General features: G+C 50.6%; 1 protein-coding gene across 7 annotated transcripts in view; it reads left to right on the top strand.

The window, feature by feature from the left end:
- The first annotated feature begins 243 nt into the window (after positions 1-243).
- BIN1 (bridging integrator 1) overlaps positions 244-24,163 on the top strand; it is a 154,088-nt gene continuing 130,168 nt past the window's right edge. For all 7 annotated transcript variants that reach the window (XM_029061829.1, XM_029061827.1, XM_029061819.1 and 4 more), the window contains exon 1: positions 244-362. In XM_029061829.1, coding sequence (XP_028917662.1) covers positions 279-362 — 84 coding nt within the window. In that variant the 5' untranslated portion in view covers positions 244-278. The remainder of the gene's footprint in view (positions 363-24,163) is intronic.

Raw genomic sequence — 24,163 nt, 5'->3', positions numbered from 1 at the left:
GCGGGGGGAGGGGGGCGGCGGCGATGACCATTGTTTGTGGCCAACGGTCCCCCCGGCCCCGCCCCCAGGCCCGCCCCCCGGGGGGAGGCCGGCAGGGACACGGCCCCGGAGCGCCACACGGCTCCACCGGCACACCCACACGCAAACCGGGAGACACCTCCCGACGCCCTCCTTTCTCCTCCTCCTCCTCCTCCTCCTCCTCCTCCTCCTCCTCCTCCTCCGCCCATCCCCCCGCCACCCCCGCGCCCCCCGCACCCCCCGCACCCCGCACCCGCAAGATGGCTGAGCTGGGCAGCAAGGGAGTCAGCGCCGGCAAGATCGCCAGCAACATGCAGAAGAAGCTGACCCGCGCCCAGGAGAAGGTCAGACCCCCCTCCCGGTCCCCTCCCGGGACCGGCCAGGCTGGGGCGGGGGGGCCGAGGCCGGACAGATGGACCTCCCCCCCGGGAGGACCCCCCCCATCCTCCCGGATCCGCCTCCCGTCCCGGGACCGGCAGCTCGGGCCGGTCACCGCGGGGCAGGGGCAGGGGCAGGGGCGGCCGGGGGGGGGGGGGGGCAGCTGCTTGCAGACCTGTCTCTGTGTGTGTGTGTGTGTGTATCAGTGAGAGAGAGAGAAGCCCCCTCCCCGTCCTTCCCTCCTCCCCGCATTGTGTTCCCCCGACCCCCGGCCCTGCGGCAGCCTGCCCCTCCTCCCCCCTTGGACCCCGCACACCCCTTCCCCTCCTCTCCCCCCTTCTGTCCTTCGTTGGTCAGCGGCATCATTTTGCCCATTTGTACATATTTTGATGACCCTATTTATGTAGTGAATGAGATGTCCATCCCCTCGATTCTATTTATCGTGATGATGTTGTCTTGTTTTTGCCCGTCCCTCTCCCCCGATTAGACCGTGAGCCCGTCATTGGGCAGGGATTGTCTCGATCTGTTGCCGAGTTGTCCATTCCAAGCGCTTAGTACAGCGATCTGTACATAGTAAGCGCTCAATAAATACGATGGAATGAATGAATGAATTTTCAGCGCCCGCGGGAGTCCGGAGGCGGCCAGGCCGCAGGCCCTCAGACCTACAGCTCCTCCTCCTCCTCCCTCGTTTTCCCTCCCTCTTTCTCCCTCCCTCTTCCTTCTCCTCTCCCTCCTCTTCTCCTCTCTCTCCTCTTCTCCTCTCCCTCCTCTTCTCCTCCCTTAGTAGAACCGATCAGATTTCTCCCCCACTGCGCCTCCCACTTGGCTTCAGAAAGAACGGAGAACCTTGTCTCTCTCTGTGTCTCTCTGTGTCTCTGTGTGTCTCTGTGTGTCAGTGTGTGTGTGTGTATGCGGGGTGATGGTGGTGGGGCCCGGTTTTCTGGATGGGAGGGAAGAGGAGGCCCCCATGACCTCTAGATTTTTGCACCCCGAAGAAAGAGGGGAGAGGGGCGCTTTCTGTTGGTTTGGGGAAGGGGTTGGAGAGAGGGGTCGGATCGGGGCTATTGGGGGCCGTGCTGGTGAGCAGATGGCAGCGAATTCCTGAAATGGCATTGACGGGGTGGGGGGTGGGGTGTAAGTACACGTACACACACACTGGGCCCGGTGTAAGCACACACACAGACACACACACACGGACGTGGAGGGGCAGGGACCCTGAAACGGAGACTGGGGGTTCATGGGGGAGGAGGGCATCCGACCCTCTCTGGTGACCCCGAAAGGCCACCGGGGAGATGGGGGTTACAGGGGAGCGGGGCTGGGAAGAAGCAGAGCTTGGGGGTGGGCGGGGGGGAGAGAAAGGAAAAAATGCTATGTATTTTCAGACCGCAAGCAATGCCAGGCGCCCCCCCCCCCCCCGCCCATCCCCCCTGCCTCCCCCCCCCCCCCGGCCTGTGCGTTGGAGCCAGGCCCCGTGAAGCTCCATCTGTCACCGCAGCGCTGATGTGGTCCTGCCGAGCTAGGGATGGGGGTGGGGGGCGGAGGGTGGCCCCCTAGGGTCCCCGCCGATGGGGAGCCCGGCAGCATCAATCCCTCCACTGACCCCGCTTCCCCGCCCCTCCTGAGTCGACACCCCGAGAAATGCCTGGAGGTGGGCTGCTGGCACCCCAGGAATCCTCCTCCTCTTCATCCTCCTCCTCCTCCCTCTACTCCTCCAAGGTTCCTCATCCCCATAGTAGTGGAAGGATGCTGGGGGGTGGGTGGGGAGGGCATTGTCCCTCCAGGACCTCCGAATTGTGGTAATAGGGATCTTTTGTCCCTAAAACCATTTCCAACGCTTCAAAACATTTGGTTTTGTAGATAAGACTTTGGGTGGGGGGTCCCCAGTGGCTGCTGGGGAGGGGTAGCCACAGCAGACCTTTCCTCTGCCAATTCCGCCGCAACCTCGTTAGCTCCCTCCTCCCCATAATTGCTCCTTCCGTCTCCTCTCCATCTCCTTTTCCGCCTCCCCAAGTCTGGACCAGATCTGCCCCTGCCCCTGGCTTGCCCGGGTGGCTAGCTGGGCTACTGAAAGGGGGCCCTGGGGAGAGGGAGGGGACTCGCGCCCACTGTGACTGAGGCTATGACTCATCCCTCCATCTGATGGTGGGGAGAAGGAGCTGCGGACCAGCACCCCCCTCCCTCCCCATCCATCTGTAGGTGAGGATCATTCATTCGATCATATTAAGCACTTACTGTACGCAGAGCATTCATTCATTCATCCAATCGTATTTATTAAGCGTTTACTCTGTGCAGAGCACTGTACGAAGCGCTTGGGAAAGAACACAATTGCCCCCTCCTACCTCACCTCTCTTCTCTCCTTCTCCATCCCAGCCCGGGTTCCCCGCTCCTCTGGTGCCGCTAACCTTCTCAGTGGACCTCCCATCTCCCCTGTCGCGCTGCCTACCCCGGCCCAAGTCCTGTCTCTGGCCTGGAATGGCCTCCCTCCTCAAATCCACCAAACGAACACTCTTCCCCCCTTCAAAGCCCGACTGAAGGCAAACCTCCTCCAGGAGGCCTTTTGAGATTAAACCCCGCTTTTCCTCAGCTCCCCCCCCCTGCATCACTGCGACTCTCTCTCTCCCCCCCTCCTCCCACCCCACAGCCCATTTGTGTATATGCATATATCTTTAATCCTATTTATATTGATGCCTGATTACTTGCACTGGTGTGTTTCTCCCCCTTCCCCCCACAGACTATGAGCCTGTGTAAGCAGGGATTGTCTTTATGCTGTATTGCACTTTCCAAGCGCTTAGTACAGTGCTTTGCACACAGTAAGCGCTCACTAAATACGACTGAATGAATGAATGAATCGACGATAAACAGTGACAGTCCCTTCCCACAATGAACTTACAGTGTGGGGCCGGCGGGGAAGATATCAATACAAATAAATAAAATGACAGATATGGACATAAGTGCTGTGGGGCTGTTGGCGGGTGCCGGGAGCGGGGAGCAAATCAGGGTGATGCAGAAGGGAGTGGGAGATGAGAAAAAATGGGGCTTAGTCTGGGAAGGCCTGAGAGATATGGATATGAGAACTGTGAGGCTGGGAGTGAGGATGAAGAAAGGGAGAGGGAATCAGGGCATTGCAGAATGGAGTGGGAGAAGAGGAAAGGAGGGCTAAATGACAGAAGGCCTCTTGGAGGATGAGGATGAGGGGTTGGATAGTGATGTGGGGGTTCCCCCATCCTCTGTTCGCCCCCAGGACGCCCCAGCTGGGCTTCGAGTTTGGTATTTCTTTCAGTTCTCTGCCCTGCTTCCGTCTCTCGGAGTAACCGGGACATTGTGGGGTGACCCGGAGGTGGGGGCTGGGGTTCACTGTGGATGTGCACTGTGCACTATGGAACAAGTGCATCTAGAATGTGGGGCTCTAGAGGTTCTGAGGGCCAGAAAGCGGGAAGACACACGGGGGTGGGGGAGGGTGGGGGGGGGTGGAGAGCCAGGTGGCAAAGACCTCGGGGGAGCAGGGACTCGGGGGGCAGAGACCTGCAGGGCAGAGAACCGGGATCAGAGAACATTGAGGCAAAGAACTGAGGGGGCAGCAGTGCAGTGCTTGGCACATAGTAAGTGCTTAACAAATACCATGATTGTTATTATAAATACAATCTGTTTGAATGATTGATCAAGCCCCCATCTGTCGACGATGCTTAGTGGAAGGACATGGGATTCCGAGATGAACCAGGCTCAAATGGCTAATCAGTCACCCGTGGTATTTGAGTGCTTATCCTGTGAGGAGCCCTGTAATAAACACTTGAGAAAGTACAGTAGAATTAGGAAGTACACCCCTCCTCCCCCACCAGGATCTTCCAATCTAATCAGCCACTTTCTTGTAGCGTGACCTCGGGCAAGTCACTTCTCCGTCCCTCAGTTTCCTCATCTGTAAAATAGAGTTAAATCTCTGTTCTCCCTCCACCTTAGACGGTGAGCCCCACGTGAGACAGGGCTGTATTGATTTCATTCATTCAATCGTATTTATGGAGCGCTTACTGTGTGCAGAGCACTGTACTAAGCGCTTAGAAAGTACAATTCAGCAACAGAGACAATCCCTGATTTAATGGTCTACTCTCCAGTAAGCGCTTAATAAATATCATCATTATTATAGAGGGGCAAGTTCAAGTCTCCTCCCCCACTGACGACTGATATTTATTGAGCGCTCTCTTTGTGCAGAGCACTGTACTAAGCGGTTGGGAGAGTACACTATAACAGAGTTGGTAGATAGGATCCCGGCCCACAGTGAGCTTATAGTCTAGAGGTGCAGAGAAGTGAAATGACTGCCCAAGGACACCCAGCAGACAAGATAATGAGGCCGGGCCCATTCCTGGCAGTGTCACAATGGGCTCACGCCTGGGAGGGAGGGAGAACAGGGATTCAATCCCTGTATTACAGATGAAGAAACCGAGGCCCAAAGAAGTGAAGTGACTTACCCAAGATATGGCAGATAAAATGGTGGAACCAGGATCGGAAGCTGTGTTCTATTCACTAGACTGCTTAGTGTGGCCTGGTGGAAAGAGTATGGGCCTAAGAGTCGGTGAACCTGGGTTCTAATCCTAGGCCCAAAGAAGTGAAGTGACTTACCCAAGATATGGCAGATAAAATGGTGGAACCAGGATCGGAAGCTGTGTTCTATCCACTAGACTGCTTAGTGTGGCCTGGTGGAAAGAGTATGGACCTAAGAGTCGGTGAACCTGGGTTCTAATCCTGACTCCGCCACTTGTCTGCCGTGTGACTTCAGGCAACTCACTTCACTTTTCAGTGCCTCAGTTCCCTCATCTGTAAAATGGGGATGAAGACTGTGAGCCCCGTGTGGGACATGGACTGTGTCCAACCTGATGATCTTGTATCTACCCCAGTCAGTCAGTCGTATTTATTGAGCACCTACTGTGTGTAGAGCACCGTACTAAGTGTCTGGGAGAGTATGATATAATACAGTGTGTAGTAGGAGTGCCTGGCACATAATAAGTACTTAACAAATCCCGTTTTTATTTTTAAATACTGTCTCTCTGAAGAAATGGATGTGGACCCCACATCTCTCCTGGCCCTGTGGACATACAACTGTTCCTCCCAAGCCACGTTGCTTCAGATACCTATTCCCTCTCCTTATTCCGCAGGCCCCTTGAGGGGCAGGGACAGTACCCCATCTGCTTACAAGGCATCTACCGGAGTGCTTGGCACATAGTGAGTGTGTAACACATGCCGTAATTATGCCGTGAGCTAGCAGCTTTGCCTTTGAGGCTCTCGGCTGGTTGGTTTTCGAACGGAAGCGATTTGGTTGGGCTGCGGTGGCGGGGGCCATTCTAGCTTAGTCCGCTTTGTGCTGGTTCCGTGGAATATCGGGAGCACAATACACTCCTCCCATTAATTCAGTCGTATTTATTGAGCACTTACTGTGGGCAAAGCACTGTTCTAAGTGCTTGGGAGAGTACATAGAAGCGGCGTGGCTCAGTGGAAAGAGCACGGGCTTGGGAGTCAGAGGTTGTGGGTTAGAATCCCGGCTCCACCACTTGTCTGCTATGGCCTTGGACGAACCACTTAACTTCTCTGTGCCTCAGTTATCTGTAAAATGGGGGTCAAGACTGTGAGCCCCCCGTGGGACAACCTGATGACCTTGTATCTACCCCAGGGCTTAGAACAGTGCTTGGCACCTAGTAAGTGCTTAACAAATACCAACATTATTACTATTATTATATAATAACAAAAAGGCATATTCCTGCCCACAACAAGCTCACAGTCTAGAGGGGGAGATGGACATTAATACAAATAAATAAAAAGGTAAATAAATTACAGAGATAGCAGCTTGGGCCAGGTAGTCCCCGCAGCCTTGTCAGCCAGTCAGTCGTCCATCTGATTTGTCCTTGTCCTTTCTGGAGGCCTGTGGCTCTTGGGAGAAGTGAGGAGTGGGGTGGGATCTGGTCACTGTACACTATGGCCGGAATCAAGAAATTAGCCAGGAAGTCGTTCATTCAATTGTATTTACTGAGTGCTTACTATGTGCAGAGTACTGTACTAAGCGCTTAGAAAGTACAATTTGGCAACAGATAGAGACAATCCCTACCCAGCAACGGGCTCACAGTCTAGAAGGGGGAGACAGACAACAAAACAAAACAAGTAGATGGGCATCAATAGCATTAAAATAGAAAAATAGAATTATAGTCCGTCGTATTTATTGAGCACTTACTTTTTTTTAAAATAGCATTTGTTAAGCACCTACCAAGTGCCAGGCATTGTTGTAAGCGCTGGGGTGGAGACAGGGAAATCGGGTTGGGCACAAGTCCATGTCCCACGTGGGGCCTCACAGTCTTAATCCCCATTTTACAGATGAGGAAACTGAGGCACAGAGAAGTGAAGTGACCTGCCTAAGGTCACACAACAGACAGGTGGCAGAGCTGGGATTAGAATTCAGGTCCTCCGGGCTCCCAGACCCATGCTTTATTAATCGGCCACATTTAATAATAATAATAATAATAATAATGTTGGTATTTGTTAAGCGCTTACTATGTGCTGAGCACCGTTCTAAGCGCTGGGGTAGACACAGGGGAATCAGGTTGTCCCACGGGGGGCTCACAGTCTTCATCCCCATTTTACAGATGAGGGAACTGAGGCACAGAGAAGTTAAGTGACTTGCCCACAGTCACACAGCTGACAAGTGGCAGAGCTGGGATTCGAACTCATGAGCCCTGACTCCAAAGCCCGTGCTCTTTCCAATGAGCCACGCTGCTTCTCTAATGTTTAATGTTTGCAGAGCACTGTACTAAATGCTTGGGAGAGTACAATATAACAATAAATGGATACATTCCTTCCCCACAACGAGCTTATAGTCTAGAGGGAGAGACAGACAATATAAGTAAATAAATTTATAGCTATAATAAAATTACAGATATAATTACAGAATTAATTAAGCCCCTGGAGTCAAGCGGGTGATCATTAGAACGTATATGTATTGAGCACTGCTGTATGCAGTCAATCCGTGATATTTAGTGTGGTATTGAAGTGCTTACTATGCGCCAAGCACTGTTGTAAGCGCTGGGGTAGATACAAGGTGATCGGGTGGGACAAGGTCCCTGTCCCACATGGGGATCACAGTCTTCATCCCCATTTTAGAGATGAGGCATAGAGACACGAAGTGACTTGCCAAACATCACGCAACAGACGTGGCAGAGCTGGGATTCGAACCCATGTCCTCTGACTCCCAGGCCCGGGCGCTTTCCCATATCATGAGAAGCAGCGTGGCTCAGTGAAAAGAGCCCGGGCTTGGGAGTCAGAGGTCATGGGTTCGAATCCCGGCTCTGTCACTTGTCAGCTGTGTGACTGTGGGCAAGTCACTTAACTTCTCTGGGCCTCAGTTACCTCATCTGTAAAATGGGGAATTGATTGCGAGCCTCACATGGGACAACCTGATTACCCTGTATCTACCCCAGCGCTTAGAACAGTGCTCTGCACATAGTAAGCGCTTAACAAATGCCAACATTATTATTATTATATCATGGGGTCAGAGGGCAGGCTGCTTGCTTCCCCCTCCCCCGAGCTCCACCGGACCCAGAACAGGCTCCGCGTGGCAGGGGTTTGGTGGGGTGCGGGAGAGAGAGGGGCTTCCATTCCTTTTTGGCTCGGCGAACGCAAACCGGTGCTTCTTTTTTTGCCTGCTCTAGTAGGACGGGTATTGTAAGCCTCAAACTTTTGGAAGTGTACGCGATCCCCCACCCCACCCAACGCACACATTCCGGCCTCCTCTGAGTCAGCGGGCTGAACCTTTCCCGTTTTATCCCGGCGTGGAAAGTTTCGATCTTCCACTTGGCCTTCTTCTAACCCCTGCCTCGCTGCAGGTGGAGCCCGAAGTGAGCTAGGGTGGAGCGTGACGAGGGGAGAACAAGCGGGAGAGTGGCTTAGTGGGAAGAGCAAGGGCCTGGGGGCAGAAGATCCTGGGTTCTAATTCTGGCTCTGCCACATGTCTGCGGTGTGACCTTGGGCAAGTCACTTCACTTCTCTGGGCCTCAGTGACCTCATCTGGGGATGAAGACCGTGAGTTCCATGTGGGACAGGGATTGTGTCCAATCTGATTAATTTGTCTCTACCCCGGGCTTAGAACAAATGCTTTGCACGTAGTAAGTGCTGAACAAGTACCATAATTATTATTAGTAATTATTATTATTAGGGGTGGGTTAGGCGGGGGGCCGCCCCTGGGATGGTCCTCCCGTCAGAGGCTTGCTGCCGGCTGGCACAGACCGGCCACGGCTTTCAGTTTCCCTGGGCCTGAGGTTCCTCATCTGTAAAATGGGGATTCAGGACTGTGAGCTCGTCGGGGGCAGGAAACGTGTCTATTTATTGTTAGATTGTGCTCTCCTAACCGCTTAGTATAGTGCTCTGCAAACAGTCAGCGCTCGATAAATACGATTGAATGAATGAATGAATGAAAAATAATAGGTGCGGAATTTGTTAAGCTGCGAAGCAGCGTGGCTCAGTGGAAAGAGCCCGGGCTTGGGAGTCAGAGGTCATGGGTTCGAATCCCGGATCTGCCACTTGGCAGCTGTGTGACTGTGGGCAAGTCACTTCACTTCTCTGTGCCTCAGTTACCTCATCTGTAAAACGGGGATTAACTGTGAGCCTCACGTGGGACAACCTGATTACCCTGTATCTACCCCAGCCCTTAGAACAGTGCTCTGCACATAGTAAGTGCTTAAACACCAACATCATTATTATTATTAATAATAATAAACACTTACTATGTGCCAGGCACTGTACTAAGAGCTGGGGTGGATACAAGCAAATTGAGTTGGACACAGTTCCTGCTCCACATGGAGCTCACATTCGCAACCCCCATTTTACAAATGATGGAACTGAGGCCCAGAGAAGTGTAGTGACTCGCCCAAAATCACACAGCAGATAAGTGGAGAAGCCGAATTAGAACCCAGGCCCTTCTGACTCCCAGGCCTGGGCTCTCTCCCCTAGGCCACACTGCTCATTGTCCCCCTCACTCAGACTGCGAGCCCCACGTGGGACAGGGATTGTGTCTGAGCTGATTGTATTGTATTTACCTCAGCGCTTAACTAGGTCTGCCTAGGTCTGCCTCTCCAGTGTATATTCAGATCTGTTTCCAGCTAAATTTTTAATTTTGGTGTCCTCATTGTTATCTTGATGTGTCTCTTCTGGGAGGTTTGGAGGAAGAGTTGCTGGGGAAAGAGACCGAGTAGCAGCGTCCAGAGAGAGAGGAGAGTATAATATCGGTGAAGCCGAGGTTGGATAATGTTTCCGGGAAAAGGGGATGGTCGACAGCGTCGAAAGAGGCTGAGAGGTCGAGGAGGATTAGGATGGAGTAGAGGCTATGGGATCTGACAAGAAGGAAATCACCAGTGACCTTTGAGAGGGCGGTTTCTATGGAGTGTAGAGGGCGGAAGCCAGATTGGAGGGGGTCAAGGAGAGAATTGGAGGAGAGGAACTCGAGATAGTGGGCGTAGGAAACTCACTTGAGGAGTCTGGAGAGGAATGGTAGGAGGGAGATGGGGCGAGAACTGGAGGGAGCCGTGAGGTCAAGGGTGGGATTTTTAGGATCGAGCCCGGGCCGGCAGTCAGAAGGATCTGGATTCTAATCCAGGCTCTGCCACGTGTCTGCTGTGTGACCTTGGGCAAGTCCCATAACTTCTCTATGTCTGTTACCTCATCTGTAAAATAGGGATTAAGATAGTGAGCCCTCTGTGAGACGGGGGCTGTGTCCAAACCAATTTGCCTGTTTCTACTTCAGCGCTTAGAACGGTGCCTGGCACAAAGTGACCGCTTAACAAATACCACAGTTAGTATTATTATTATTATTATTAGAATAGGGGAGACATGAGTATGTTCGAAAGCAGCGAGGAAGAAGCCGTCGTAAACAGATTCCTGAATAAATACGATTATTGTGGAAACATGATGCTTTCAGTTCAACATGGAAACACATTGGCTAGCTGCCAAACATTATCAAAACCACATTTCAAAGCAAAGGATCAAGTCAAATTCAAAACTCTTCAGGAGATTTAGCATGTAGAAAAATCAATGGCCGTTTTCTTGCATGGTTCGACTAGACCTACCCAGAGGCAAGAGGTTGGCGAGATTGTGCAGGTGTGTTGTGGCTGAGGCTGCCGGTTGGATTCCCTCTCTCTCGTCAGTCTTACCGCTGACAGCTTGCCCACATCCTCTCTCTGGCCTGGAACTCCCCTCTCACCCTTCCCTAAGATCGGACAGATCACCACTCTCCCCTCCTTCAAAGCCTTATTTAAAATCACATCTCCAAGGGGTTTTCTCCGATTAAGCTCTCATTTCCCTGTCTGCCCTCCCAGGCCTAGTGGAGGGAGCACGGGCCTGGGAGTCAGAAGGATCTGGGTTCTAATTCCGGCTCTGCCACTTGTCTGCTGTGTGACTTTGGAGCCAGTCACTTCACTTCTCTGGGCCTCAGTCCCCTCATCTGGAAAATGGGGATTGAGACTGTGAGCCCCATGTGGGACAGGGACTGTGTCCAATTCAATTAGCTTGTATCTATCCCAGCGCTTAGAACAGAGCTTGGCACATAGTGCTTAACAAATATAATAATAATAATTATTATTATTAAATACACTCACCTTCCAGGACTTATATACATAACTTTATGATCTGTTGCTTCCCCCACTTGTAATTTATTTTAGTACTTAGTCCAGTGTTCTGGGCACAGTAAGCGCTCAATAGATATCATGGATTGATTGATGGATTTCCTGGCTGGAACTTTCCTGAAGGAGGTTCCTCTAGGAATACCGACATCAGTGGAAAGGTCAGATAGCTGTCCAGACCGAAGGATCTCTGAACAGATTGGAGCAGTGTCGCCTAGCGGAAAGAACACGGGCCGGAGAATTGGAGTATCTGGGTGCCTATCCCAGCTCTGTCATTTGTCGGCTGTTTGACTGTGGACAAGTCACTTTACTTCTCTGTACCTCAGTTTCCTCATTCGTAAAATGAAGTGGAAATACCTGTTCTTCCTACTTAGACTGTGACTTCCATGTGGGACAGGGACGGTGTCCATACTTATTATGGATCAGTTACGCGACTCCCCGAGCGAGGTGTACATCCCCTTGATTCTATTTATTGTGACTGTTGTCTTATTTTTGTCCATCTGTCTCCCCCGATTAGACTCTGAGCCCGTCAATGGGCAGGGATTGTCTCTATCTGTTACCGAATTGTACATTCCAAGCACCAAGTACAGTGCTCTGCACATAGTAAGCGCTCAATAAATACTATTGAATGAATGAATGAATGATTATTCAGTACTCATCAGGGAGTAAGCGGTTAATAAATTCTAGTTATTATTAAGTGGCAGAATAGTGTAAGCTCATATGCCTTCATCCTGTTGTGAAGCATTTACCCTGTGATAGGCAGTGGGGTAGATACTTTAGAGAAGCAGCGTGGCTCAGTGGAAAGAGCACGGGCTTGGGAGTCAGAGGTTGTGGGTGCTAATCCTGGCTCCGCCCTTTATCAGCTGTGTGACTTTGGGTAAGTCACTTAACTTCTCTCTGCTTCAGTTACCTCATCTGGAAAATGGGGATTAAGACTGTGAGCCCCACGTGGGACAACCTGATTACCTTGTATCTATACAGTGCTTAGAACAGTGCTCTGCACATAGTAAGCGCTTAACAAATGCCAAAATTAAATTATTATTATTTTAAGAAGCTTGGCCTAGTGAATAGATAGAACATGGACCTGGGAGTCAGAAGGACCTGGGTTCTAATCCTGACTCTGGCACTTGTCTGCTGTGTCAACATGGGCAAGTCACTTCACTTTTCTGTGTCTCAGTTACCCATCTGACACCATGAGCCCCATGGGGGACAAGGGCCGCTTCCAAGCTGATAATCTTGTATCTACCCCAGTGCTTAGAACAGTGCCTGGCATGTTTTAAGCGCTTTAGCAAATGCCATCAAAAAAATCAAAACGAAAAAAGTAATGGGATCAGACATTGTGTCTGACCTACCTGGAGGTTAGAGGGGAAGACCTGGGGGAGAGATGGAGAGAGGGCTGGGGTCTCAGCCCCATTTTACAAATGGGGGAGACTGAGGCTCAGAGAGGTGCAGTGGGTGGCCCAAGGCTCCCAGACCTCCGCCCCTCCCCCAGGCCCAATTGTGGGAATAATGTTGATATTTGTTAAGCACTTACTATGTGCAGAGCACTGTTCTAAGCGCTGGGGTAGATTTAGGATAATCAGGTTGTCCTACATGAGGCTCACAGTTAATCCCCATTTTATAGATGAGGTAACTGAGGCACAAAGATGTTAAGTGATTTGCCCACAGTCACACAGCTGACAAGTGGCAGAGGCGGGATGAGCCCCTTCTCTAGTCAATCAATCAATCAATTGTATTTATTGAGAACTTATTGTGCACAGAACACTGTACTAAGCATTTGGGAAAGTCCAATACAAGAATAAATGGTGACAATCCCTGCCCACAATGAAGCTCATGGGGATTAAGGCTGTGAGCCCCATTAGGTTCAGGGACCATGTCCAACCCGATTTGCTTGTATTCATCCCAGCGCTTAGTACAGTGGCTGGCACATAGGAAGCGCTTAACAAATACCACAGTTACTGTTATTATCTGTAAAAAGGGGATTGAGACTGTGAGCCCCACGAGGGACAGGGACTTTTTCTAACGAGATAATTTTGTGCTTAGCACTTAGTAAGAGTTTAACGAATGCCGCAATTATTATTCATTCAGTCGTATTTATTGAGTGCTCACTGTGTGCAGAGAACTGTACTAAGTGCTTGGAAAGTACATTTTAGCAATAAAGACGATCCCTGCCCACACTGGGTTTACAGTCTAGAAGGGGGAAACAGACATCAAAACAAGTAAATGGGCATCATTATTACGTATTAAGCACTCCCTGTAGTATTTTTATACTCCCACAGTAGTATTATTAGTGGTTGAGCACTCACTAAATACCAATGATTGATTGCAGAGCACTGTAAGGAGTACATGGGCGAGTCCCTTATAACAGAGTTGGCCGACACATTCCGTGTCCCCAAGGAGCGAGCAGTGTAGACAGTAATGCTGCAATTTTAGCCATCCCTTTCCGCCCACATGTACCCGATGGTCCAGATTCAGTCACTTCTCAGCTCTCCCCAACAGTTGCCCCTTATCCCTTGATGAATGATGATGCCATTTGTTAAGTGCTTCCTATGTGTCAAGCACTGTTCTGAGCGCTGGGTAGATAAAAGCAAATCAGGTTGGACACAATCCGTGTCCCAGATGGAGCTCACGGCCTTAATCCTCATTTTACAGATGAGGGAACTGAGGCGCGGAGGAGTGAAGTCACTTGCCCGAGGTCCAGTGGCAGGCGAGTGACGGAGCCGGGATTAGGACCCAGGTCCTTCTGAATCCCGGGCCCGGGCTCTAGCCACTAGACCATGCTGTTTGTTGCCGAATTGTTGCCGAATTGTACTTTCCAGTGAGTGCTCTGCACACAGTAAGCGCTCAGTAAATATGATCGAATGAATGCTGCGTCTCTCTGGGCCAGATCAAGGGGTATTTGGACTTGTACGTATTTTATCGCTGGTCGATTGCTAATTGGAGACACCTATCAGAAACGCAGGCCGTGTCTCTGAATTCAGTCGGTCGTACTTCATTCAGCTGTACTTATTTAGCGCTTGCTGTGTGCAGGACACTGTACTAAGCGCTTGGGAGAGTACAACACTAAGAAGACATAAACCCTTCCAACAGCAAGCTGTCTCTGTGCCTTTGGTATCCTCTGGGACAGTGAGGAGTGCCTCCTTTTTTTTTTTTTTTTTGGTCCTCCAGCTACGATAGGAAATGAAATCTTAGCTGACAGCTCCCGCTTAGAAGGGTCCGATGGCAGGGTGCGGAGCACTGAATATAGGTGGGCTATTTGTGAGCCGGGCACAAGGGGAACAGCAGCTGGAGCCTCTTGGAAATTCTGCTGCCGGGCTTAAGGTGACCCTTGATCCGTGAGAGCAAAGGCAGAGTCGGAAATGCAGTAAGAAAGCTATTTTTGCGGCGGCAAAGTAGATCGGGAGGGCCTCGAGAGCAGGGGTTCCGGTTGGATCTTCTTTCTCGATTCCACCCAGCACTTAGATACTAAGTTTGGCCTACTGTGGGCCAAACAGTGTGCTAGGCATCGGGGTAGATTTGCTACAATCAGATCAGACACAGCCCTTGCCCCACACGGGGTTCCCAGCCTAATAATAATGTTGGTATTTGTTAAGCGCTTACTATGTGCAGAGCACTGTTGTAAGCGCTGGGGGAGATACAGGGTAATCAGGGTGTCCCACGTGAGGCTTACAGTTAATCCCCATTTTACAGATGAGGTAACTGAGGCACAGAGAAGTTAAGTGACTAGGGGAGGGAGAAGAGCTCGGCCCAGTGGATAGAGCACGGGCCCGGGAGTCAGAAGGTCATGGGTTCTAATGCCGGCTCTGCCTCTTGTCTGCCGTGTGGCCTTAGGCAAGTCACTTCACTTCTTTATGCTTCAGTTCCCTCATCTGTAAAATGGGGGTTGAGACTGTGAGCCCCATGTAGGACAGGGACTGTGTCCAACCCGATTTGCCTCTATCCGCCCTGACGCTTAGTACAGTGCTTGGCACGTAGTGCTTACCAAATACCACAATCATTATTGTTATTAACGGGTAACAGGTACTGAATATTGTGTGACCTTGGGCAAGTCGTTTAACATCTCTGGGCCTCGGTTACCTCATCTGTAAAAAGGAGATTTAGACTGTGAACCCCATGTGGGACAGGGACTGTGTCCAACCTCATGGGCTTGTATCTACCCCAGTGCTTAGTACAGTGCCTGGCACATAGCAAGCACTTAACAAGTACCATTAAAAATTAAAAAACAGGTATAGAATCCCCGTTGATGAGGAAATCGAAGCCTGGGCTGTGTCCACAGTGGGCGCCTGTACGTACTGTGGAGTTGAGAGGTGAAATCATACTGTGGAGTTGAGAGGTCATGAGTTCGAATCCCAGCTCTGCCATTTGTCAGCTGTGTGACTGTGGGCAAGTCACTTAACTTCTCTGGGCCTCAGTTACCTCATCTGTGAGCCCCATGTGGGACAACCTGATTTCCCTGTGTCTACTCCAGCACTTAGAACAGTGCTCTGCATATAGTAAGCGCTTAACAAATACCAACATTATTAAATCAGTCAGTCCGTCGTGTTTATTGAACGCTTACTATGTGCCGAGCACTGTAGTAAGTGCTTGGGAGAGTACAGTAAAACAATAAAGGGGCACATTCCCTGCCCACAACGAGCTTACGGTCTAGAGGGGGGAAAGGGTTTACGGGATGCCAGAGCCGAGCGGTCTTGGGGCTTTTGGTCAGGTGTGTGGATGGATGGATGGATGGATGGATGGATGGATGGATGGATGGATGGATGGGGGAGAGAGATGGAAGAGTCTGGGATTTGGGGGATGCTTTTCCTGTCCCAAGGCTGCCGAGGATGAGGCTGACGGGATCCGTCTGGCTCGTTTTCACGAGCGAGGGGAGAAGCCGGGGTCGTCGATCTGGGGACGGGGAGGGAGGGACCCTGGGGACCGAAGTCCCGTGGCAGCAAGAACCCTTAGCTTGGCTTCCCCCTGTGACCGGAGCCCACGCTCACTGGCTATCAGCCCAGGCAGAAATGGAGTCACTCTCTCGCCCCTGACGAACGGTGCCTGAGCTCGTGACTCAAACATAACCGAGTCAGCCTGTTCCTCTGCTCCTGCGTGTAGGTGATTCTGCATGCCTTTTTTTTATGGTGTTCGTTAAACTCTTACTAGGTAGCAGGCACTGTACTAAACGCTGGGGAGATACCGGTAATCAGGTTGGACACAGTCCATGTCCACATGGGGCTCACTTTCATTTATTAATTCAATCATATTTATGGAGTGTTTATGTATGCAAAGCATTATACTAAGTGCTTGGGGGAGTACAATATAATGGAGTCTTAATCCCCATTTTCATATTTTTAATGATAATAACTGTGGTATTTGGGAAGCAGCATGGCTCAGTGGAAAGAGCCCTGGCTTGGTCATGGGTTCTAATCCCAGCTCTGCCACTTATCAGCTATGTGACTTAGGGCAAATCACGTAATTTCTCTGTGCCTCAGTTACCTCATCTGGAAAATGGGGATGAAGACTGTGAGGCCTACGTGGGACAACCCGATTACCTTGTATCTACCCCAGCGCTTAGAACAGTGCTTGGCACATAGTAAGCGCTTAACAAATACCCACATTATTATTATTTGTTATATGCCAGGCACTGTGCTAAGCACTGATACAGATACAAGACAATAGGTTTGGGCACAGTCCCTGTCCCACGGTAGGGCTCACAGTCCTAATCTCCATTTTACAGATGAGATAACTGAGGCCCGGAGAAGTGAAGTGACTTACCCACAGTCACACAGCAGACAAATGGTGGAGCTGGGATGAGAACCCAGGTCCTTCTGACTCTCCCAGGCCCCGGGCTCTACCCGCTCGTCCATGCTGCTCCTCAAAAGGGAACAGAATCGGTGCTGGCCGGTCTCGGCCGGGCCCGTCCCGTCCCGGAATAGCGGCTGAGCTGTCCGCTCAAAAATAGCGGAGCCCAGTTGGCCCACGGCGCTCCTTTCGTGCCAAATGGCCCAAGCGCCCCTCCCCGGGCCACCGGATCCCCACGTCGCCCCAAATAGCGGCTGAGCTGTCCCCTCAAAAATAGCCGGAGCCCGTTGCCCGGATCATCGGCTCCTGCACGTTAGGCTGCCCTTCCTCCCCCTCTGCCCCCTCATTCCCACGGGTCGGGCTGGGTGGGACCGGCTCAGATTGGATTCCCCTCAGCGGAGAAGAGGCGCGGCCTAGCGGAAAAAGCACGGGCCCGGGTTCTAATCCCGGCCCCGCCACTTGCTCCGCACACAGTAGGCGCTCAATGAATACGATTGGTTGCCGGCTGAGTGACCTTGGGTGAGTCACTTGATTTTTCTGTGCCTCTAGATTGTAAGATCCTCGTGGGCAGGGATCATGTGTCCCAACTCTGTTATGCTGTTCTCTCCCAGGAGCTTAATGCAGTGATCTGCACACAGTAAGCGCTCAGTAAATATGATGGATCGGTGGCTAAGTGGCTTTGGGCAAGTCACTTCATTTTTCTGTCCTTCCAGAGTGTAAGCTCCTCGTGGGCAGAGATTGTGTCCATCAACGTTATTATACTGTTCTTTCCCAAACATAGAGTACAATGCTCTGCACACAGTAAGTGTTCAATAAATGCAATTGATTGGTGGCTGAGTGACCTTGGGCAAGTCACTTGATTTTTCTGTCCTTCCAGACTGTAAATTCCTTGTGGGCAGAAATCCTGTCCACCAGCGCTATTTTACTGTACTTTCTCAAGTGCTTAGTACAGTGCTCTGCGCGCAGTAAGTGCTCAAAAAAATGATTAATTGCTGGCTGCGTGACATTGGGCAAGTCACTTAGTTTTTCTGTGCCTCTAGACTGTAAGATTCCTGTGGGCAGGGATTGTGTCTACGAACGCTATTGGACTATACTTTCCCAAGTGTGTAGTTCAATGCTCTGCACAGAGTAAGCGTTCAGTAAATGCTAGTGATTGTGCCTTAGTTTCTTCCTCCATAAAATGGGACTTCTGTACCCATCATCCCTCCCCATTATCCTAGAAGGCCCATGTACGGCCAGGGACTGGGATTGGAGTGTGATTATCCCAACGCTCAGCCCAGTGCTTGGCTCATAGGAAGCTCCCAACAAATAATATTAAAACTAGTGTTGGTACTTGTTAAGTGCATACTATGTGCCAAGCACTGTACTAAGCGCTGGGGTAGTTAGAAAAGCAGCATGGCCTAGTGGATCAAGCACGGGCCTGGGATTCAGAAGGTCATGGGTTCTAATGCCGGTTCCACCACATGTCTGCTGTGCGACCTTGGGTAAGTCACTTCACTTTTCTGGGCCTCAGTTACCTCATCTGTCAGATGGGGATTAAGACTGTGAGCCCCATGTGGGACAGGGACTTTGTCCATCCTTATTAAGTTGTAAGTACTCTGGGGCTTAGAACACTAGAACAAAAAATGATCATAAGTAGGAAGAAGGACAGGCATTGGATTCTCATTTTACAGTTGAGGATACTGAGGTTTTGGGGAAATTAAGGGCCTTGGCCAAGGTCACCCAGCAGGCTGATCTGGGAAATGCTCATGTGGGCAGGGAATGTGTCTGTTTATTGTTGTATCGTACTCTCCCCAGCGCTTAGTACAGTGCTGTGCACACAGTAAGCGCTCAACAAACCTACTGAAATGGGGATCAGAACGTCTGACCGGTAGTCAGCCCGGGGTTGGATGACCCCTGGATTTCAGTCCCTTTGCGGGGTTCAGAAGGACAGGGGGACCCTCGCCCTGGACCCAGCAAGCCCAGTCTGTAAGATGCCCAATGGCTGTCAATCAGCGGCATTTATTGAGCACTTACCCTATGCAGGATACTGTACTAAGTGCTTGGGAGAGTCCAATCCAACAGAATTAGCAGACAATCTCCCTCCCCATAAGGAGCTCACAGACTAGCAGGTTTGCCAGTCGAGAGACCCCGGGGCGGCGCCAGGCCCCCCATCCTGGCCCCGGGGACCCCTGACCCAGCCCGGACTGTTTCTCTCCCGACACGGTGGAAGCAGGGTGCTCTCTGGGCTTCCGTTGGTTCCTTCCAGGCTCGCCCGCTCTCCGCTCTACCACGCTGCTTAGACTTTGCAAGGTGCTGGAATACATACAGGACAATTCGGTCAAACACAGTGACTCACCCACATGGGACTCACAGTCTTGTGGGTGGGGGGCGGTGGATCTAAATTGCCATTAGAGACACTGATTTTTCTCAGTCATATTTATGGAGCGTTTACTGTGTGCAGAGCACCGTGCTGAGCACTTAGCAGTCTCCTTGGGAAAGAGAGCTCCTTTCCTCTTTAAAGCATCATGTCCTCGTAGGGCGGGATCGTTCCTCCCTCTGACGTTTTTGTACTCTCTCAAGGGCTTGCTGCCTATAATAAGTGCTCAGTAAATACTACCGATTGATCGACTGATTGTCGGAACCAGAGGCTTGTTGTGAATGTTTTCTGTTATATTGATATAGTGTACTCTCCCAAGTACTTAGTTCAGCGGTTCACACGCAGTAAAGCGCTCAATAAATTCATTCATTTGTATTTACTGAGTGCTTACTGTGTGCAGAGCACTGTACTAAGCACTTGGAAAGTACAGTTCAGCAACAGATAGAGACAATCCCTCAATAAATACGATTGAATGACTGAATGAAAGGAGGCACTAAGTTCTTTAGCTGAGTCCGAAGGACTCCTTTCCGCCTGGGAGTCATTCAGTCAGTCTGTGGTATTTACTGAATTTTTTATTATGGTATTTGTTAAGCGCTTACTATGTGCCAGGCACTGTTCTAAGCACTGGAGCATTTACTATGGAGTGTTTACAACTGAGTGTGCAGGGCACTGTACTGAGCGCTTGGAAGTACATGTGTAGGCATGATCCCTGCCCTCAAGGAGCGTCCAGTCTAGTGGATAGTTGGTGGGGAGGGGAGGAGACAGGAAGCATAAATTACATATTCATTGTTAAACTTGACCTGTAAGTTTTTTTTGGGGGGGGGGGCAAGGGTGGGAAGGAAATCCAAGTATGTAATAAACTTGTCTATCTGTTGTATTGGACTCTCCCGAGTACTTTGCACAGTGCTCTGCACATAGTAAGAACTCAATAAATACCACTGATGGATTTTTTTTTCCACTGGTAGCACTGGTGCTTACTATGTGCCAGGCACTGTACTGAGTGCCAGGGTATAAAGAAGATAATCAGGTCGGACACTGTCCCTGTCTTTTTTCTTTTTTTTCTTTTAACGCTATTTAGTAAGCACTTACTTTGTGCCAGGGACTCTGCTAAGCAGTGAAGTGATACAAGATAATCAGGTTGGACAGAGTCCCTTTCCTTTTTTTAATGGTATTTATCAAGTGCTTACTATGTACCAGGCACTGTACTGTGCCCTGGGGTCGATACAAGATAATCAGGTTGGACACAGTCCCTGTCCCACATGGGGCCTACAGTCTTAATCCCCATTTTCCAGATGAGGTGACACAGAGAAGTGAAGTGACCTGTCGAAGATCACACAGCGGGCAAGTAACAGAGCTGGGATTTGAACTCAAGTCCTCTGACTTTCCATTAGGCCACACTGCTTCTTGATTGATTGAGGACTCAGGGCAGAGGTGATGTACAGGTGATTAAGTGACAACAGAGGTGGAAGTAGGGTGGGCAGATGAGAGGTTGATCAGGGAAGACTCCTTGGAGGAGATGTGAATTTTAGGAGGGCTTCGAAGGCGGGGAGAGCGGTGAACTGTCGGGTATGTAGGGGTCAGTGGTAAAAGGCGAGATGGAGGCACGGAGAGGAGGGAGAGGATGGCTTTAGAGGAGCGAAGCCCGCGGCATGGTGTATGGGGGAGGAAAACGAAGACGAGAAGAAGAGAGATAGCCGCGTGATTGCAGACTATATTTATCACCAGTGTATTGATTCTCCCCCATGAGACAGAAGAACCCTGGCGTCGTGAGAAATACGCGCGCGGCGGAAACACCAACTCCCGCTTTTAATTATTCTGCCTTCGCAGAGGACGGGATTCTTGGAAGTAAACGGAGAGGCTGTTGGTTTTTCTTTTTTAACTTTTAAGTGGTGCCTGCTACATTGAGAACTTGTGGTTGTGTTTACACGTATAAGGGCCTAAAGAATTTGGAGATACACGAAAAATCAGTGCCAGTCTCCCCGGTCCCAGCTAAAGCCGTCCAGGCAAAAAATAGCTGCTTGATCCCAGCTACTCACCAGGAAGGAGGGATATCGATCAATCAATCAGTGGTATTTATTGAGCACTTACTGTGCAGGACAATGTGCAAGGGATGAAAGGGGGAGGGAGGGCTCGATGTAATGACAGGCAGTTATGATGACAGGTGAAAAAGGAAGGATTGCCGGTAGGGCCACAGAAGGGAAGAGAAGTGAAATGTGAACTGCCCTTACTGGGAGTGGAAGATATGCCATTCTAATAATAATAATAACTGGTATTTGTTGAGCACCTAGTATGTGTCAAACACTGTGCTTAGAAGAGTGGCTGGCACATAGTAAGTGCTCAACAAATACCAGTTGTTGTTATTGTTATTAGAATGGCATATCCTCCATTCTAAAACCATTAAAAAAGGTAGGAGGTAGGAGTAATAATAATAATGTTGGTATTTGATAAGCGCTTACTATTTGCCAAGCACTGTTCTAAGCGCCGGAATAGATACAAGGTAGTTAGGTTGTCCCACGTGGGACTCACAGTCTCCATCCTCATTTTACAGATGAAGTAACTGAGGCACAGAGAAGTTAAGTGACTTGCCCAAGGTCACACAGCTGACAAGCAGCTGAGCTAGGATTAGAACCCATAACCTCTGACTCCCAAGCCCGGGCTCTTTCCACTGAGCCACGCTGCTTCTTGTACAGAGGGGGAAGGAGGCCCAGAGAAGTGAAGTGACTTCCCCGAGGTCACACAGCAAGCAAGTGGTGGAGCCGGGATTAGAATCCAGGTCCTCTGACTCCCAGGCTCGGGCTCTTTCCACTAGGCCACGCTGCTTCGAATTCTCGTTTAGGTTGTCAGTGCTCTGTGACCTTAGGGAAGGCACGTATCTTCTGTTGGGTGTGCGTAGTGGGGAGGGGGTAATGCTACTCACCTGTCCTTGGGCCTGAGAATGTGGTGGGAAGGAATTAATGTCTATACTATGCCTTGAGCTTAGCTGGACGAAGGCATTAGTTACGAAGGCTATAATAGTAACCTTGGGGTCTTGGGAAGGGGGTGATAGGGCTGTGGGGGTGGGTGTTGGCTGCGGCAGAGGAGGAGGGCACCTGGAAAGAGCTGGTCCAGGAGAGCTCACCTCCTCCAAGAGGCCTTCCCAGACTGAGCTCCCCTTTTCCCTCTGCTGCCTCTCTACCCTCCCTTCACCTCCCCTCAGCTAATCCCCCATTTCCCCCCCTTCCCTCTACTCCTCCCCCTCTCCCTTCCCCTCCCCTCAGCACTGTGCTCATTTGTATATATTTTTATTACCCTATTTATTTTGTTAATGAGATGTACATCCCCTTGATTCTATTTATTGCTATTGTTTTAATGAGATGTTCATCCCCTTGATTCTATTTATTGCTATTGTTTTTGTCCGTCTGTCTCCCCCAATTAGACTGTAAGCCCGTCAATGGGCAGGGGCTGTCTCTATCTGTTGCCAATTTGTACATTCCAAGCGCTTAGTACAGTGCTGTGCACATAGTAAGTACTCAATAAATGCTATTGAATGAATGAATGAGTGAGAGGAAGGGGAGACCATGGACATCCCCACCAACCCGAAGCTTGCCGGGCTTTGCTGGATTCTCCGAGGTCTGCCTATGGAGACAGAATGACCGATCGATCGATCGAACAATATCCAGCCCCTACCGAGCACAAGACACTCCTCTGGACTGTAAGCTCATCGTGGGCAAGGGATGTGTCTGTTGTATTGTTATATCGTACTCTCCTAAGCGCTTAGTACAGTGCTCTGCACTCAATAAATGCTCAAGAAATACAATCCGTTGATTGTACTAGGTCCTTGAGAGAGCAAGACACAAGTTCCCTTCCCTCAGGGAGTCCAAGCCTAAAGGCGGAGAACAACAGGCAAAAAAGTAGCCGAATAAAGAATCGAGTAGACAAATATATTTTTATTACTATTCTGGCATTTGTTAAGCCCTTACTATGTGTCAAACACCGTTCTAAGTGTTGGGATAACAAGTTAATCAGGCTGGAGACAATCTTTGCCCCGCTTGGGGCTCATAATCTAATTAGGAGGGAAAACAGGTACTGATTCCCCATTTTGTGGATGAGGAAACTGAAGCTCAGAGAAGTGAAGTGATTTGCCTAAGGTCACTCAGCAGGCAAGTGGAAAGTTGGGTTTGGAACCAAGTTTTTTTGCTCCCATGCCTTGCTCATTACACTGGGCCACCCTGCTCCTCACTTCGCTCTATAAGGGCTGAGGGGCAGCTGTTTGATGCCACTGGGGAGGAGGTTGGGCATTAATTAGGGAAGCCCTCCTGTAGGAGGTGGGATTTAAGAGAGGAAGAGGGATGGTCTGATGGATTTGGTGGAAAAAGGAAGTTGCAGACCTAGAGAGAAACGGCGTGAGGCAGGGATGGGAGACGGGAGCTCAGGAAGAATAATAATAATTGTGATATTTGTTAAGCATTTATTATGTGCCAGGCACTGTACTAAGCGCTCAGGTGGGTTGGACACAGACCCTGTTCAATGTGAAGCTCACAGTCTCAGCCCTGTTTTCCAGGGGAGGTAACTCAGGCCCAGAGAAGTGAAATGCCCAAGGTCACACAGCAGACAATTGGCCGAGCCAGGATTGGAACTCAGGTCCTTCTGACTCCTAGGCCCCTGCCCCATCCACTAGGTCATGCTGCTTCTTATGAAGCATTGTGAAGTGAGGCCTTCTTGGGTAAGTGAGGCCTCGGTAACAAGTGACCAGGGAGGAACGAAGAGAGCGAGGAGGGCGGACGTGTAAGGTGGGGAGAGTTGGTGGAGAGAGAGGCTTGAAGCCCGACTACAGGGAGCTGTTGCTGGATGCTGGGGGAGACCGGGGGGCCTTCGGAGAGGGGAGGGGTGGGCATCTAGCGGCTCTGTGGTCAGGTGCCTCGGCCTTCAGCCTGGCGTTTGGGCAGGAAGGGTGGAGGCGGGCAGCTGAAGGATGAGGCCGATAGACCCGGTGAGAGGACAAGGG

This window comes from Ornithorhynchus anatinus, chromosome 1, assembly GCF_004115215.2.
Source record: "Ornithorhynchus anatinus isolate Pmale09 chromosome 1, mOrnAna1.pri.v4, whole genome shotgun sequence".
NCBI classification, from domain to species: Eukaryota; Metazoa; Chordata; class Mammalia; order Monotremata; family Ornithorhynchidae; genus Ornithorhynchus; species Ornithorhynchus anatinus.
The sequence above is the reverse complement of the archived record's forward strand: the minus strand, read 5'-3'. Positions and strand labels throughout refer to the sequence as shown.